At 39.1% G+C, this 18,658-nt stretch overlaps 1 protein-coding gene across 6 annotated transcripts in view; it reads left to right on the top strand.

Moving 5' to 3' along the window:
* gpam (glycerol-3-phosphate acyltransferase, mitochondrial) overlaps positions 1-14,436 on the top strand; it is a 94,270-nt gene extending 79,834 nt beyond the window's left edge. For 5 of the 6 annotated variants that reach the window (XM_087998829.1, XM_043712857.2, XM_043712859.2 and 2 more), the window contains 5 exons: positions 301-426; positions 936-1,056; positions 5,567-5,635; positions 7,174-7,232; positions 7,789-14,436. In XM_087998829.1, the coding sequence (XP_087854955.1) occupies positions 301-426; positions 936-1,056; positions 5,567-5,635; positions 7,174-7,232; positions 7,789-7,902 (489 nt within the window). In that variant the 3' untranslated portion in view covers positions 7,903-14,436. The remainder of the gene's footprint in view (positions 1-300; positions 427-935; positions 1,057-5,566; positions 5,636-7,173; positions 7,233-7,788) is intronic. The other variant, XM_087998828.1, reaches the window with a different exon arrangement.
* The last annotated feature ends 4,222 nt before the right edge of the window (positions 14,437-18,658 follow it).

The following is an 18,658-nucleotide window of genomic DNA, read 5'->3' as shown; positions in this document are numbered from 1 at the left end:
TTACACCCCCAAGATGACTACATAAAATGTTTTACTATTTGCTTGATCTTGCTACCCTCCTTCTCTCTCACGTGCACTTACATGCGTGCGCATGTAACCCCATCCAGTCAAGATAGTACCATTTCAAACCTTCGATGGTCATTCAGTTCTTGAGGTAACCATATTGTTGCATGTCAGCTTTTTGCATGTACAGATGCATAATACTTGGTATTAAATTGTTATAATGCACTGTATTGTTAGCCATATGTAACTCATGTACTTTTCAAATCATAACTAAGTCTTTGTTTATTAACTGTTTAGGAGGATCTGAGCCCCAGTCTAACAGAGGAAACATGGGCTAATAAATATCCAGATGGTTTATCATGGAGAAGCGATGAAGAAGATGACAGTGATTATGGGGAAGAACGGAGAGATCGTTATCTAAAGGTGTTGTCTTACGAAATTGTTTAGACTTTGTTATCAGATTCTATTATTTCAGCAGTTTCATCCTCAATTACAGTGTAACGTTGGTTAGCACTCAAAAGTTGAGTGTTTAAGTGCGAACAGTGTGATTACAGTGCTTTCTGTAATGTGTCATTTGGTGCTGGAAATATGTAAAATATTTATGTTCTTACTTAAGCAATGTTTGACAATCAAAGTTAATGGAATTGATTGATCTCTTCTAACAAAGTTACTTAACTCTCCAGTCTGAATAGTCTATGCAAAATGCATGAAGTGGTCCCTGCTCAACATCTTGGTTGATTTTCTGTTCTGTGCTCTTGTTGTATGTGGGCAGCATCAGAAGGTTGGAACCTGGATTACTGACTACACTGTAAAGTGTTGGAAATCAGTTCACATGATTGCCCAATAATTGAGCAATACTGCCCAAAATCAAACTAGTGTATTAAGATATTGTAAATACAAATACAAGTTATTCTTAAACTTAACTGTTCTAGGTGAGTCACTCTCAGGATCATCAGGAGTTCATCACCTTCCTACAGACACTGTTGGGCCCTTTGTTGGAGGCTTATTTTGCAGCTGCTGTTTTTATTCAAAACTTTAAAGCTCCAGTTGAAGGTGAGTTTTATTGAGGACTTGTGGTTGTGATTTTTTTTACAAGTACGTTCACTCATGAGCTAATCATCAAATCTTTTTTACCCTTAATTCAACATCATCAAAGATTTGTTTATTAAAATCAATTTTTATTGTGGCCAAGAACCTAATTGAGGTAAGCTTTACAATCTACTACTTTTCTAAATACAAAAAGCAATAGGTTAGGGTAAAATAACACATAGATCTTTAGATTTATATCTTGAGTTCAATAGCTTGAAGCTGCAATGAGATCTGTCCGGAGGTAGCAAATAGCAAGATTTGGTGTTTGCCAGTGATCTAACTAAAGACCAGCAGAGTTGATCGTGTCTGTTCATGACTGCATCTAAACCATAATCATATAAAGCATTTGACTAAAAATGGTAACCAGGGCCAAGAATGGCTTGGCAAACCTCTTCTTAATACTCCACTTTACTGCTTTGTGATTCTACTTGATCACACAGATGCCCTGTGTTCCAGTACAGGATAACTGATGTTGTGTAATTGGCCTTAAGAAACTCTTTTTTTTTAAACTGCTGTGATGCATGTGGTGTAAGCCAATCCACAATGCTGTTAGATAAGGAGTCTGAGCATTTTGACCCACTGATGACAAACAATAGTATATCTCCAAGCCAAAATGGCATGAAACTTGAAAGGTGACTTTGGCAATGGTTTGTTCGTATATGCCCTTGATCTAGGTGGTAAAGATTGCAGTTTGGGAGGTGTTGTTGAGGTAGCCTTGGTGGATTGCTCCTGTGCATTTTGTAGATGTTATACACTGCTGCTATGATGTGCCAGTGATAGAAGGTGTTTAATTTTTAGGTGGTAGATATGATGTTGATTAATTGGGTTGCTTTGTTCTGAGTATTGTTGGTGTTTACACTAATCCAGGCATGTGGGAAATATTCCCTTCCACTGTCATCTTTTATGTGGTCATGGTGGAAAGGAGTCAGGGTGTGAGTTGCTGCAGAATTCCCAACCTTTGACCTGTCCTTGTATTTTCAGTATTAATGTGACTTGTCTAGTTATATTTCTGATCAAAAGTGGGCTGACTGCAAATTAGCGTCTTTCAATTTATCATTGAATAAGGAAACAGCTTTCATGGATATAAATCAAGTGAGCTTTTATAAAGAAAATATAAACTTCTATTAATCTGGTTATAAGGGTCCTTACAAATGTACAGAGATCCTGGAAAAGCACCAGGAGTGCTCTCAAGTTTGAGAAATAGTATAATGGATTTTTTTAAAATTGTTCACCGGATATGGACATCACTGGCTAGGTCAGCATTTGTCACTCGTTCTAATTGCCCTGGAGAAGGCGATGGTGAGTTGCATTCTTGAATCGCTGCAGTCCTTGGTATGTACAGGCATCCACAGTGCTATTAGGAAGAGAGTTTCAGGATCTTCACCCACCAACAGTAAAGGAACAGTGAAACAGTTCTATGTCAGGATGATGTGTGGTTTGGTGGAAATCTTACAGTTGTTGATGTTCCTCTACATCAGCTGTCTTGTCATTCAAGGAGGTAGATTTGGAAGATGCCGTCAAAAGAGTCTTGAACAGGTAATACTATATATCAGCGATGAAAGGGTAAATCTTGAAGGTGGTGAATTTGGTTTCAGTGAAGTAGGCTGATTTGTCCTGAATGTTTTCAAGCTTCTTGAACCTTGGTGGAGCTGCATTCCTCCAGGCAAGTGGAGAGTATTCCATCACACTCCTAAGTTATGTATTGTACTTAGTAGATAGACATTGGAAACAGGAGGTGGCCTAACCAATGTCCTGTACAGCTGCAAGATGACCTCCCAACTCATCTCCTCAATGGTCTGACCAATAAAGGAAAGCATACCAAATGCTGCCTTCACTATCGTTTCTTCCTGAGACTCGGCTACTTTTGGAATATTGCATGCAATTCTGGTCTCCTTCCTATTGGAAGGATGTTGTGAAACTTGAAAGGGTTCAGAAAAGATTTAGAAGGATGTTGCCAGGGTTGGGAGATTTGAGCTATGGGAAGAGGCTAAATAGGCTGGGGCTGTCGGAGGCTGAGGGGTGGCCTCCTAGAGGTTTATAAAATTGAGGTGCATGGATAGGGTAAATAGACAAAGTGTTTTCCATGGGGTGGGGGAGTCCAGAACTAGAAGGCATAGGTCTAGAGTGAGAGGGGAAAGATATAAAAGGAACCTAAGGAGCAACTCTTTCGCACAGAGGGTGGTGCGTGTATGGAATGAGCTGCCAGAGGAAGTGGTGGAGGCTGGTACAATTGCAACATTTAAAAGGCATCTGGATGGATATATGAGTAGGAAGGGTTTGGAGGGATATGGGCCGTGTGCTGGCAAATGGGACTAGATCAAGTTGTGATATCTGGTCGGCATGGATGAGTTGCACCGAAGGATGTGTTTCCATGCTGTACATCTCTATGACTCTGAGAGGTGAGTTACTTGCCGCAGAATTGCTGGTCTTTATCTGCTCTTGTATCCATAGGTAGTTGTGTTAATTTCTGGTCAGTGGTAATCCCCATGATGTTAATAGTGATATTCAGCTTTGATAGTGTCATTGAACATCAAGAGTGATTGGAGTTGAGGTTTGGAGTGGGAGTAGGGGTGGGGCAGGTGAGTGAGTGGTGAACAGTCAGGTTATTTTTAGTTGAAGTGTTCCTAGGCCATAGGACCATAAGAAATAGGAACAGGAGTAGGCCATTCACCCCCCCCGCCCCAATGCTCCACCATTCAAGAGGATCATGGCTGATCCTAAACTACTCACTTCTGCTTTCCTACCCTTTCCCCATAACCTTGATTCCCCTACTGATCAAGAATCTATCTATTGTAACGACTCTGCCTCCACAGCTCTCTGTTGCAAAGAGTTCCAAAGACTGTCAATGAAAGAAGAAATTCTTCCTCCTCCTCCTCAGTCTTAAATTGGCACCCCTTAATTCTGAGACTGTGCATTCTAGTCCTAGATTCTTCTATGTGGGAGAATATTCTCCCAGCACTTACCTTTTCAAGCCCCTTAAAAATCTTATAACTCAATGAGATCACCTCTCGTTCTTCTAAACTCCAGTGAGTAGAGTCCCAACCTGTGTTAACTTTGCTCATAAGACAATCCCTCCATAGAAGGGATCATCCTTGTAAACTTTCCCTGAACTGCCTCCAGTGAAATGATATACTACAAATGTTACCTTTTTTTTTTAGTCCAAATCTTGATGTTGCTCAGGTCCTGTTGCATATGGACATGGGCGGCTTGAATATCTGAGGGGTGATGAATGATGCTGAACATTATGCAAACATAGTGGAGATTCCAACTTCTGACCTTATGATGGCAAGAAAGCCATTACTAAAGCAGCAGATGATGTTTGGGTTGAGAACACTATCCTGATGAACTCCTACAGTGATGTCCTTAGAATGAGATGATTGACTTCCATTAGCCACAATCGTTTGTACTCAGCACAACTCCAATCAGCAGAGAGGTCCCCTTGATTCCCATTGACGCAGAGGGTGGTACGTGTATGGAATGAGCTGCCAGAAGTAGTGGTGGAGGCTGGTGCAAGTGCAACATTTAAAAGGCATTTGGATGCGTATATGAATAGGAAGGGTTTGGAGGGATATGGACTGGGTGCTGGCAGGTGGGCCTAGATTGGGTTGGCATATCTCATCGGCATGGACGGGTTGGACCGAAGGATCTGCTTCCATGCTATACATCTCTATGACTCCATACTTTGCTTGGACACCTTGATGAGATACTTAGTCAAATACTGCCTTGATATTATGGACAATCTCTCTCACCTAATCTCAGGAGTCCAGTTCTTTTTTCCATATTTGAATCAATGAGGTCAGGAGCTGAATGGCAATCGCGGAGCTCAAACTGAGTGTCAGTGAACAGATTATTAACCTTCAAAACAAATCATAAAAATCATACCTAATATTTGTAAATAAATCTTTGAAGGAAAATATGTTTTGGTCAGTATATTGGTGTAATAGCTGTTCACTTTGTTCAGCCGGTCAAGCAGCACCCGAGGATCAGGAGAATCGACATTTCAAGCATAAGCCTCATTCCTTATGAAAGGCTTCTGCTCGAAACGTCGATTCTCCTGCTCCTGAGATGCTGCCTGACCGGCTGTGCTTTGCCAGCATCACACTCTTGACTCTGATCACCATCATCTGGAGTCCTTACTTTCTCCAAGCTCTCTTCAGCCTGGTCACCAGCTGTGTCAAATAATTTCTTAAAATTCAGCACTAAACTGTAACTGCTTTCATTAGAGAGTTTTTTCCATAACCATAATCAATTATAAACAATTATAAAAGAGTTACTGTGAATTTTTCTTTCCTTCTCAAACAGTAGTTTATTCATCAATTGATTATGGTTGATGGAAAAAAACTCTAATTGATTATGGTTGATGGAATGCTTCACAAAATAAAGGAGAAACTAAATATGCAATCTGATATTCTGTAATAATCCGTTTTCATGTGTAAATGTTATTAGTTTTCAGTAATATCTTCTTGTTTTTCAGAAGCTGAATACATTAGCAACTTTCACAAGTATCTGTTATCCAGAACAGAAATGAAGGTTGCAGTATTTGGTGAGTTCAAATAAATACATTATGTTACTATTATCTCAACTTCAATCTTATTTACACAGAGAGTGAGTGAAATGCATCCAGGAACTTCTAAATTTAATGATTATTATTCATTTCTACACATATTAAAGATCAATCCTAATCTTTCTGATGTTTTATATTTGCCTGTTCAGAAAAATCCTATTACAGTTTATAAAGTAAACCAGAAGTAGCTGATTGAGTTTTGGCTTAACGTTTAAATCATAGGACAGAACATTTAGCAATACAGCATTCCCTTAGTACTGATGTAAACCATTAACCCAGATTTTGTGTTCAAATGCTAGAGTTAGACTTAAACCAAAAGCTTCCTGAGTCTGTGGCTAAAGTAAACTGTAGTATGCCGAGTGATATTTGATAAATGCTAGTCATCACCCTGCAGGAAAAACAAAAGTCAAAATTATTTTGGACAAAAGAACGCAGAAGACAGTCATCTATTAACTTGGAACAAGAACATGCTGCTACCTATTTACATGTTATCCCAACTTGCACTGTTTCTAACCATTTAACACTGATGAACCCCAGACAGTAATTCGACTTTGTGGTTTAACGAAAACAAGTCAGCATAAACTGTTGGTACTTCTCAGCAAAATAATACATGCTACATACTATTGTATAGGTTGACTATACAGAACAACCTCGGTTATCCGAACGTCAATTACCCAAATTTCTGATTATCCGAACAAGATCTTACGGTCCTTTAAAAACGTTATTCATTATCCGAATAATCAGTTATCCAAACAAAATATTCCTTGCCTGTCTCATTCAGGTAATCGAGGTTGTTCTGTAATTCCAGATTAATTTGATAAGATCATGGCTGATCTGATTGCTCAACATTTTCGACTACCCCCAATAATCTTTCACCTTCTGGCTTATCATAAAGCTAATTGTGTCTTAAAAATGTGCAATAATTCTTCCTGAAGAAGCAGTGGAAGCAGACTTCCAAAGAGACTAAACCTTCTAAGAGGCACAATTTATTCTTATTTGTCTTAAATGGGCAACCCTATTTATTTAGCATTGACCCCCATTTCTAGATTCTTCCAAAAGAGGAAGCATCCTCTCCACGTGCACCCTTTAGGACCCGTTGTAATGTTATAATTATATGTTTCAATTGTTGTTACCTCTTTTTCTATGACAGGTCTGAGTCTAGCCTGTCCAGCCTTTCCTACTGGGTAACCATTCTACTAGAAGAATCAAGGCTTTAAAAAGGAGGGAATGGCATCAGTTTGTGCCTTTGTTTTCCTTGATTTGAAGCTTAAAATACAAAGGAACAATAAAATCTACAAATTTATCTTGTCAAGTAACAACTAAACTCTGTCTTCAGCAAGCATTTTCCTACAACAATTAAGACTATGACAATAAAGGAATGCAAATCCATTGTAGCGCTGGAGTAGCATATTGTGCCTTACTTGGTGTATTACTCTGGCTGTTTAACATATCCTATAACTTACCACATGTAACAACAGCGATCATTTCCTGGTTCAATACTTTTCCTTTTCCTGTAGGTGAGAGTGCCACCTTCTGCCTTGCAAAAAGTGCAGTGAAGACTCTTAAAGATCTCGGGGTATGTACTACTTTCCACGATCCCTTTCATTGAGTTCGGAAGTACTGCATGAATGATTTACTAAGCCCAAGTTAATTAAGCCCATAGTTTCATCAACTGTGAAAGTGTGAAATACAGACTGAAGCTGCAAGTTATGACCTAGTCATCCTAGAACATTCAGAAGCAGTGTGCACCACAAATATAGTAATGATAGTCTAAGGTTTCTAACAGCAACAAAGGTGTGCAAATTCTTTGGAAGTGGTAGATTTAAGACTGAAGTAGTTATAGTCCTTCCTTACTGGTCAGGAAAATTGTTTCACCCCTGCCTGTACAGGACCTTCCTATAATCTATTTGTTAAATTGTCCCAAGAAATAATCCTTCAAGACAACAGCTGGTGTTGTGAGCTTTTTAGAAAATGATCACACTTGTGATCAGATGTAATTGTGAGAAGAGAATATCATGGTTCCTGCAAGCTGTGTGCCTGCATAAAATTGTCAAGTGTTTCATAGAAAAGTCAAATGTCATGTGTTTTATAAAATCACCAAATATATAATACAAATAATTCTGCCTGTCCAGGTTTTCAAAGTTCAGAAGAATGGGTGCTCCACCTTGGAATTGAGCAACACCTTTCTACCTCTCATCAATCAACAGAAACTGCTGGAATACATCCTTAAATTTACTACAGAATAGAAAGTGCTGGGCAAAGTGGTGCAAATGGTGATTTATTAATTTGGACTGATTAACCCATTTGAATTGCAAATTGACATTTAAAAACAGAATTGAATATTTCACTTGCTGCATTTTCTAATTTGATTTTTTTTTCACTTTTACTGAAAAGCACATGGCTGGATGTCTTTCTTACCCATACAATCAGAGCTAACATAGCATTCCCCTTGGTGTCACCTATCTGTGTCTTTTGATGCGGGTATATGAAAGTATATTTCCCTATGAGGTGATTGCCATCATTGCTGCTGATCTGTTGGATACACTGATATTTTATGGCAGCCCAAGAAACTGCATATGTTTGTTTGACCTCTATTGCTTATGTAATTTATGCTTGTTTACACTATTTCTGATAAATTGAGTCATAGGCCATAGGATGTAGTGTCAAATTCAGCAATAATGAATGAGGTATCAAGTCATCAAGGTTCTTAGGACACTGAGGAGCATGTTGCCATGTGAGAGAGCCATTTGCTAAAACATTTTGCTGTGCTAAAACCTAAGTGATCTAACACTGTGAATTCTATTAAGATTAGGCTGTGGGCTTTCCTTGCAAATAATGGTTTTGATCAGCATCTACCATTTTCCAGACTTCAACCATTCTCCAGACTTCATATCAATACCTTTAATACAATACAATTGTTTTATATTTGGGAGTGACTCTGAGTGCTGGTTATGGACTTAATAAGAAATCTTTACCCAAACTTTAGCACCAACCACATTCTGGTGGAAGATCGCCTATCTTGAAAGATGACAGTTTTTAGAATAATTTATAAATTCCATGACACAATGTCTGCTACCCAATGCACTTACAAAAGATATGTTACATTAAGGTCATCTTTTAGATTCTTGTATAGGGCCCTGACTCCTCCAGGTAGCTGATGGTTATATTAAAAAGTTATCTTATTAAAGATATTTCTTTCCATCTTCCATTTGGCAACCCATTCCCATGCATGGTTCCAAAATAGGGGACAGCATCTGACTTGGCCCCTGCTTTTTGCCATGCTGCATGAAACAGCTATACCAAGAAATATGTGACAAATTTGTGAGTTCATGTGACCTCAGCTGCATACTATAAATGAATAAGATTGAAATATGCTTCTCCTTACCACTCCCATTCCCCAGCTCATGCATGTTTTGTCTGTTTCTTTTATTCCCCTTTCTTATCCCTGTCTTTCTCATCTCTTCTCTTCTTCTCCCCCGTCCCCTCTCCCCCCAACATCACCATTTTCCTGACTCTTCAGTCTGGCCAAATTGACATTGGGTACTTGCTGTTTGAGGTGTAATAATTACCAATCTATGTTCAAAAACACTGTCCTGTAAAAAGGACTAATTATATTAACAGTTATTTGATCTGTACTTTGTGTGTGCTGTATCTCAAATTACAGATTGCTTTAGGCTTGTTGAAAAACACATACTTTGATTAAATCCAAAGTACTTAGTGACCAAGACAAAAGCCATATAAACTTCAAAAAGGCCAAATGTTTACATTAATTGTACCTTGGCAATAAGGTAGTCATTCCAATAGTTGTGTCTATTTTGGGGCAAGCAATATGCTATAAGAATACTGTGCATGGCTACTAATCTATAGACTATTAAGTTCAAATCCCAGCCTTGACAAAATTATCACTAACCAATTGTTGCATTGCCCTTCTCCCAACATTCAGATTGCCCATTGTATGATAACCATATACGTGGTGATATGTAGGGGGAGATAAAATAGTTTTTAAACCATCCTAAGTTTTTCAATATGCATTTGTTCCTACCTAATTAAAGATCAACCCTGGCTATGTGTGAAGTCTGCAACAGAATTACAACCAACAGTTTTTAAAGTATGGTACCAGGGAATGGAACCATATGAACTTTTCATGATCTTATTAAAGCAAACACTACAATATAGAGTCCAACTCATTCCTTTGATGGTGCACATCAACCTTAAATTTATAGTATATGCCAGTACTGTGTGGGCATAAAATTCTTACAATCTGCAATATTTTGTCTTTTCCCTCTTAAAGAAGAGACTTTCTAACCTGAAGTTTTAGGCTTGCAATACCATCAGTAAGAGAAGTTGATTTATGTAAGCTACACTTCCAGCTTGAAACAGTGTAGTGAACGAATTGCAACTGGAATAATGGTGGACCACCTCCTCACAGATATTTAATGAGAAAGCATTTCAATATCATTTATGAAGGCTGGGATTAGGAAACCACTTTGTTGCTGTGATATGTGTAAATACTGTGATCCATTAACACTTTGTACAGTTTATTTTATTGTGTATCTATTTATTGAAGGTCTCAGCTATTCCCTTTTCATTGAGTTAACATGAACTCATGCTGATTTGAATCTTGGGAGAAAAGAAGTTAGGCCTTAATGGTTAAATTTCCACAACATATAACTGAATAAGTTAAATCACTGTTGTGGAAAACATTACCTTTGTGTTAGACCAAAGATTTTCCACAACCTAGTTGCACTGTATTTTAGCTTGTATTTGTTCATTTTTGTGAATGTCCATTTCTAATATATGCAATATGTTATGTATGTAAAAAGATGATACAAAGTGCTGCATTATTTGATGTTTCGATTTTATGAGTGAATGACTGCAGAACTGGCAAGTTGAATTTCTGCCTTGTGTTTGGGTGGGGGTGGAATTGTACCGAATGCATGGTGTAGGATGGGGTTCAAAGAAGAAATGCATATGCTGTAAATACAAAAATAAAAGCAGAAACGTTAACTGTCTTTTCTCTTTCAGATGCTGACTGGCCTGCTGGCATATTCCCAGCAGTTTCTAATTTTCGTTCAAGTGTATAGTTTGTTTATACCCAAGAGACCTTTTATTTTAACTTGTTTTAGCTGTTTAAAATCAGTTTCATGTTACAGTATCAGGGTAAGAAAAGACTGAAAGATTTAGTTCTAGAAGTAGGATATTGATGTACAGACAGCTTAGAAATATTGGGTTGTATAAGTTGAACTTTTATGTTGGTGAGAACAAAATTCTCACATTCTGAAAATAAATTGAAAAATATTTTAAAGGTAATGAGGTGAATGTGCAGCAGATTTTAACTTACTGAAAAGCAATAGCTGGAAACAGTTGCACTGATCAGTTAAGCTCAGGACTGTGACATAACCTAGATTACTAGAAGCCTTAATTATTTGGTGCTTCCAAAATTAAGAAAGATCTTAGACCATTATTAAAGCCATATAGGAAACAAATGTGTCACGGATAAAAACACAATATTACAGCAGTTCACTGTCATTTTACGGTATTTACTTTGTTGTCTGCCATTTGCTATATTCTGTTTCTTGAAATCAAAATTGATGCAAAATTCAAGATAATTGAGATGTTTTGGCAAAGACCAACTGTGTGGAGAAGACCCTCTCACCATTTCAAATTATTTTCAACATGGCAATTGTCACATTCAGCAAACCAATGGAATATTTAAGTCTAAATATCAGTAAAGCCATGAAATTAAAATAATTCACCTTTCATCAACCAGATTTCTACCTTATCCTCCTGAAAGCTACAATGGATGAATTGGTTGGAATACATGAATTCCATTAACCTTCCAGTAGCCTCCTGAAAGTGACATCTCTTCATAATTGGGCCTGGCCTTTGCGGTCTGTGTGTCAACATACAGGTTTTTTGCAACCGTGACCAATCCTGTCCTTGCTCGACAACAGCAACTACATTCATCCAAGCAGAGAGATTTCACACTGGGGCAAGGAATCAGGATTGAGATCAAGAGCAGCAATCCCAGCCAATTTATCCCCCAACCATAGCCACAAAACACTGAAGCTGAGAACAGCTGACTCAGCATACTCTAGAAAGTTAAACCTGTGACTGGATCTTTGTAATCTGGAACTATTGTTATGGCACATTGCATATTTAATGAACCACATGGGATTTCCATTGAATGCATGTTAGAGGTAGTTGAATGTTTGTCCTTTTTATGTATCGCTAAGATTCCAATTTTGACTAACTACATTAAACAAATATTGCTAAGTTTTCAGTAATATCGTGAAGTGAAGGAAAGCAAGTAAAAGTATAAAACAGAAAAAGGTCTAACTCAATGTTGAGGCTTAGTTGTATGTAAGTGATCTTGTCAATGTATATACCAGTGGATGATTTTGACCTTGAAACCGTGAAGGATTTATTCTTCCATTCATGTATCACACAATGTCACTTTTTACCCTATAAGGTCAATCTGACAGACTGCTGCAGTCACTCACTTGTTTAGTTCCAACTTGGTAATGGAAAAGGTTAATTGAGGAGGTTAACTGCTTTCTTTAGTTTACAAACTGATGATTGAGTGGCATTGTTTAAAATGTTGCAAAATTTTATTTTAATTTAGTCCAATGTTGCCAATTTAGCAGGGGATGAAAATTTGAATGTTAAGATCAAACGTAAAGATTGAGGTTGCAGTGTTCTTGGACAAAGAGGACTTGGATTCAACCTATCTTGCTACAAGTGCTGGCAACTGCAGTGTTCATTCAGTTTTGTCTAAGCTATTGCATGGAATTGCGTTTTGACTATCAACTAATGTCTGCCAAGGAGAATGAACCTTTTTGGTTATTCTATTTATTGTTATATAAGCACAGTTATTTTTACCCATTCGAGATAGGTATTTAATGTGCCATTAAAATACTTCAGATCAGTGCGATATTTTGAAGATTATTGACCACTAAAGCTCAGATGTACAAAAAGAAGCTGCTTGTTAGGAATCTCAACATTTGGGAATGTGACCCAAACACTAGTTATTGCTCAGGACACAATCATTACTGCAGAAGCAAAAAAAAAATGGCAGTGACTTTATTTATGTACAGTTTGGGCTGTTTTGTCTCTCCGTAGCGTTCTTGATAGAGAGGGAAAAAGTGGAGAACGAGAAAATGTGCAAGTGCTGAAACCATTTGATTGTTGTGACCTTGATGTTTGAAATGCAAATTCAAGGAGACAATCCTTAAAAAGCACATATCTTGTTTGAGGGAAACTGTTTCATCACCTCTGTAAAATAAAAGTTTATAAAAATGGTTTTGTGCTGCTTTCTTCAATGTTCTGACCTAGCAGATACTTGTCAGTAGCTTGTAAACTCAATATGTACCCTAAGTTTCTTGCACCACTGTTTTTGATAAATCTGTCCAAAAACATATGGCAACAACTGTTCTCTTCAGGATCAATGCACAAGAGAAAAGCTAATTTATTTAATTTTGCATTAACGCCTGCTTCTGTTTTTCCTGGACTTCCATGTGAAACAAAAATAAAATGGGGAAAGTGAACACAAACCTTGGCCTATTATGGGCTAAAGCACAAATAGGAGTTTTACTCTGTGCTGACCCTATAAAGTCAACTAACTTTTAGCCAAATTTAGAGGTTTTAGTTATGAGGAATGGTTTGGAAAGTTAATGGATTTGTTAAGCTAGTACAGAGGAGGTTTAACTGTTTCTAACAGAAGTTTTAAAAATGGTGATGAGATTAGAATTCTGTGGTGGTGGTTGTGGAGGTTTTTGGTCCTCTAACCTTTTGCAACTCTGGAAATCCTGTAGAAGCAACTTTATTCCAGAAATGGTCATTTCTACAAGGTTCATGATAACCTTGCACTTTGATATCAGAACTCTTCCAAAATTAAACTCTGCTAACCATTGATTAGCCAATTAGTAACAAGCTCAGGAGAGTCAGACGAATAAGAACTTAAAAAATAAAAGAGAAGTTAGATTTTTGTTTGCACAAAGGTTTACTGGAATATTTTTAATTTCCCAAATCAATAAAACATAGACTATAACAATGGAAGTAGAAATGGACAAATAGTTGAAAAAGAGCAATATATGACAGTAGAGGGTTATGGAGTACAATGGGATAGTTCCAGTTGAAGGACTGGCATTGGTGAGATGGATCAAATGGTCTTTAATCTGACCTATACTTTCTGATTCTGTTAGAATAAATGTGATAAATTGCTGACCAATGATTGATGCTAATCTTAAACAATTTTCTTTTGTGTTATAATTTTTTTCCTGTGTACTGTGATAACATTCAAGGTCATTGGCCATTTTTCTACAATTATGCTCAAATATTGTATTTTAATGCAATGTATACTCAAGCTCAAGAAGAAAGGTGGTCAAAATGCAAATTTTCCACAAGGACAAAAGGCGCTAAGTGATTTATTAGCTTGTCTCTAGTAATTGATGAGCACCTCACACCTGTTGAATATCTGTGTCTCCAGATGTCAGTGTTATTGTCTGGCAGGTCATCCTTTTTGGTTAGGACACAAAGAAAGAAAGATTAAAGCAAGAATTAATAATAGAAGCAGGCTTTACTGGCATAGAAATTTAACTTGCAGTACATTTGGTTTGATTTATTTTGTTTTCAGTAAAGGCACCTGATTTATATGGGCAAGTGTGGCATGTTTATTATTCTATATTGTGCAAAGATAAGTTGTACTGATTGAAATAAGTGAGCCAATCATAACTACTGTTGTTCATTGACTGTGAAATAAAGCAGGTTAACAATTCTTATCTCATCTGTACTGTTTTGTCTTTTCTCATCCACCCTCAAAATGGTTGAAATGTTATGTTTATATAACAGTTATAAATAAGGGGTTTATACATCAAGGGAATTACATCCATTGGTTTGCAGTATGGAGATTTGTTTCAGATAAACCCAATTGTTAGGCTGGTCAAGCTGAACAAACTGAGCATATACCACAGTTCTGGGCTGGGCTTTTCCTGATTGCTGCTTTTCTCCTCTAAATCTTTACTCCCTTATAGTCATAGAGCCATACAATATAGAAACAGATCCTTCAGTCTGAATCATCCATGAAGACCAAGTATCCCAAACTAAAAGTCCCACTTGCCTGTGCTTGGCCTATATCCCTCTCAACCTTTCCTATTTGTGTACCTATTTAAATGTCTTTTAAATGTTGTAACTGTACCTGCATTTACCACTTCCTCTGGCAGTTCATTCCATGTACAAATCACACTGTGAATAAGTTGTCACTCAGTCCCCTTTTAAATCCATCTCCTCATACTTTAAAGATATGTCCTCTAGTTTTTAGCTCCTCTCCCTAGAGAAAAGACCTTTACTGTTCATCTTATCTATGCCCCTCGTGATTTTATAAATCTCCATAAGCTCACTCCTCAATCTCCTACCCTCCAGTGAAAGAAGTCCTAGCCTATCCAGCCTCTTCTTAGAACTCAAACCTCCAGTCCCATCAACATTCTTATAAATATTTTCTGAACCCTTTTCATTTCAATATTATCCATCTTATAGCAGTGCTGTACACAGTATTCTGAAAGTGGCATCACCAACGTCCTGTATAACTGCAATAAGACATCCCAACACCGATACTCAATGGTCTGAGCAATTAGGGTAAGCGTGTTAAATGCTTCTTAACCACCCTACCTTTGATGCAAATTTCGAAAGAAATATGTACTTGAACCCCTCGGTCTCTGTTTGACAGTACTACTCAGGGTCCTGCCATTAACTATGTTAGTCATGCCCTTGCAACACCCCTCATTTATCCAAATTAACCTCCATCTGCCACGCCTCAACCCATTGGCCCAATTGATCAAAATCCCTTTTTAATCTTAGATAACCTTCTTCACTGTCCACTATAACCAGAAGTTTTGGTGTCATCTGCAAGCTTACTAACCATGCTTCCTAAATTCTTATCAAAATCATTTATATAAGTGACAAAGTGGACCCAGCACAAATCGCTGCAGGTCACAAACCTCCAGTCTGAAAAACAGCCCTCCACCACCAACCTCGGTCCCCTACCATCAAGCCAATTGGCAACCTCTTCCTTAATCCCACGTCATCCGTAACTGGTGATTGGTCAGAGTTTTCCAAGCACTACCAACCTTCTGAAAAGAAATTCTTCCTCACTTGCCTTAAATGGGAGACCCTTTAGTAAAAGCAGTCCCGAGTTCCACTGTTCCATGTAGAGCAACACCCCCCCCCCCCCCCCCCCCCGGCATCTAACCTGTCAAGTCCCCTCAGAATCTTGTATGTCGCAATAAAGTTGTCTGTCATTCTTCTAGATTCCAGTGTATGATGATTTGGCATCTCAATATAAACTGGCTGAGCTATTGAGCTAATGTGAGCACACATTTAAAATTTAATCATAGTTCCACATTAATACAAACTAAAATGGGAAATCGCACACCATTTTTGCAAGGGAGTCATTTTGAAGATAAAAAGTGACATTGTTAAAAACCAGCAGAGTAGATTGCAATGGTGCAAACTCAAATGTGTTCAATAATTTGGATCAACGTTGTGCTTTTCAAAGTAAATTGTGGTATCATTTTTCACTGCTGAAAATGTGTTGCTGGAAAAGCGCAGCAGGTCAGGCAGCATCCAAGGAACAGGAGAATCGACGTTTCGGGCATAAGCCCTTCTTCAGGAATGAGGAAAGTGTGTCCAGAAGGTAAGATAAAAGGTAGGGAGGAGGGACTTGGGGGAGGGGCTTTGGAAATGCGATAGGTGGAGGGAGATCAAGGTGAGGGTGATAGGCCAGAGTGGGGTGGGGGCGGAGAGGTCAGGAAGATGATTGTAGGTTAGGAAGGCGGTGCTGAGTTTGAGGGATTTGACTGAGACAAGGTGGGGGGAGGGGAAATGAGGAAACTGGAGAAGTCTGAGTTCATCCCTTGTGGTTGGAGGGTTCCCAGGCAGAAGATAAGGCGCTCTTCCTCCAGCCATCGTGTTGCCATGGTCTGGCGATGGAGGAGTCCAAGGACCTGCATGTCCTTGGTGGAGTGGGAGGGGGAGTTAAAGTGTTGGGCTACGGGGTGGTTGGGTTGGTTGGTCCGGTGTCCCAGAGGTGTTCTCTGAAACATTCTGCAAGTAGGCGGCCTGTCTCCCCAATATAGAGGAGGCCACATCGGGTGCAGCGGATGCAATAGATGATGTGTGTGGAAGTGCAGGTGAATTTGTGGCGGATATGGAAGTGTCCCTTGGGGCCTTTGGGAAGTGTGGGCGGAAGGTGCCGGGAGTGAAGGTTGGGTTGGTGGGGGGTGTGGACCTGACGAGGGAGTCACGGAGGGAGTGGGCTTTTCAGAACGCTGATAGGGGAGGGGAGGGAAATATATCACTGGTGGTGGGGTCCATTTGGAGGTGGTGGAAATGACGGCGGATGATACGTTGTACATGGAGGTTGGTGGGGTGGTAGGTGAGGACCAGTGGGGTTTTGTCCTGGTGGCAGTTGGAAGGGCGGGGCTCAAGGGCGGAGGAGCGGGAAGTGGAAGAGATGCGGTGGAGGGCATCGTCGACTACGTCTGGCAGGAAATTGCGGGGTCCTTGAAGAAGGAGGCCATCTGGGTTGTACGGTTTTGGAACTGGTCCTCCTGGGAGCAGATGCGGCGGAGACGAAGGAATTGGGAATATGGGATGGCGTTTTTACAGGGGGCAGGGTGGGAGGAGGTGTAGTCTAGGTAGCTGTGGGAGTCAGTCCTTGCTGCGCTTTTCCAGCAACACATTTTCAGCTCTGATCTCCAGCATCCGCAGCCCTCACTTTCTCTCTATCATTTTTCACTACCAGCCAAACTCAAGCATCCCAGTACAGTGCACTGTGACCTGATGTCTCTGTACAAGGTATCTTCAGGTGTGACACAAAATTTTATTTACATTTTGCTTTAAACGTTGTAGTCAATGACATGGTGAGAGATTTTGATCATTCTGCAGAATGGCATGGAAAATATGGACTTTCAAATTAACCTCTACACTGAGCCAGTTTAAATTATACTTCTCAAAATGTGAAGTTGTTAGTTTTGGAATGGAGAATGTAAGAACAGAATATTATTGAAATAGAGAAAATCTACAGAAGCTGAACACAAAGGAACTTAGGAGCACACACCAGCACACTGGTGCAGCAGGTAATCAGGAAGTCTAATAGATTGTTACCCCTATTTCAACGGTGTTGGTATATAAGAGTGAGGAAGTCTTATTGCAACTGTGCCAGGTGATACCACATGCAGAGCACTGTAAGCAGTTTTGATCCATTTGCGAAGGAAAATATACTTAATTTGGAAGAGGGATGGTGTGGAATGAAGTAGGAAAAGAGAGAGTAGGCAAAACAGGAAGAACAGATGGACAGAAACAGAACGGCAAACAGAGAGGGAGACACAGGCAGAGAAAGGGAATAAAAAAATCAGGGAGGGACAAACACACAGAAAGAGAGATAGAAAAACAGTGCAGACTGGGACAAAAAGAGAGCGGAAGAAATAGCGGTGAAACAGTTGGAGAGAAACCGAAGGAGGTATAGAGTTGGGAAATAGAAAAGACTGGAGCAATAGAGAGATTGAGAAACAGGATTGTAGCATTCAGGGAGGAACAGAGAGGGAGAAGCAAAAATGGAGACACAAATGAGAAACAATGAGGGAGCAAGAGATGGGTACAAACAGATGAGGACAAAGAAACAAGGAAAATGGAGAGTGATAAACAGTCTGAGAGACAAAATAAGAAAAAAAAAAGACAGTGGGAGATTTCGGGTTCACGAAAGAAACAGATAAAGAGTGGGGAAAAAATTGGAAGAAACAAAGAAAAACAAAGGGTTGGACAGAGAATGTGAGAAGAAGAAAGTGTAAAACAGATAGGGCTAATAGTGATGCAGAAAACGACAGAAACAAAGGGGGAGAAATAGAGTGCAGAAACAGAAAGTGCGAAGTCGAGGGATAGAGAAACAGAGAGGGAGAAACAGAGGAGGGAAGGCAGAAAGGGAGAAATAGAGGAGAAGGAACCAAA

This window comes from Chiloscyllium plagiosum, unplaced genomic scaffold (assembly GCF_037043375.1).
Source record: "Chiloscyllium plagiosum isolate Xiang-an unplaced genomic scaffold, Cpla_swu_hap1 HiC_scaffold_22, whole genome shotgun sequence".
Classification (NCBI taxonomy): Eukaryota; Metazoa; Chordata; class Chondrichthyes; order Orectolobiformes; family Hemiscylliidae; genus Chiloscyllium; species Chiloscyllium plagiosum.
Note: the sequence above shows the minus strand (reverse complement) of the source record. Positions and strands in the feature narration are given on the sequence as shown.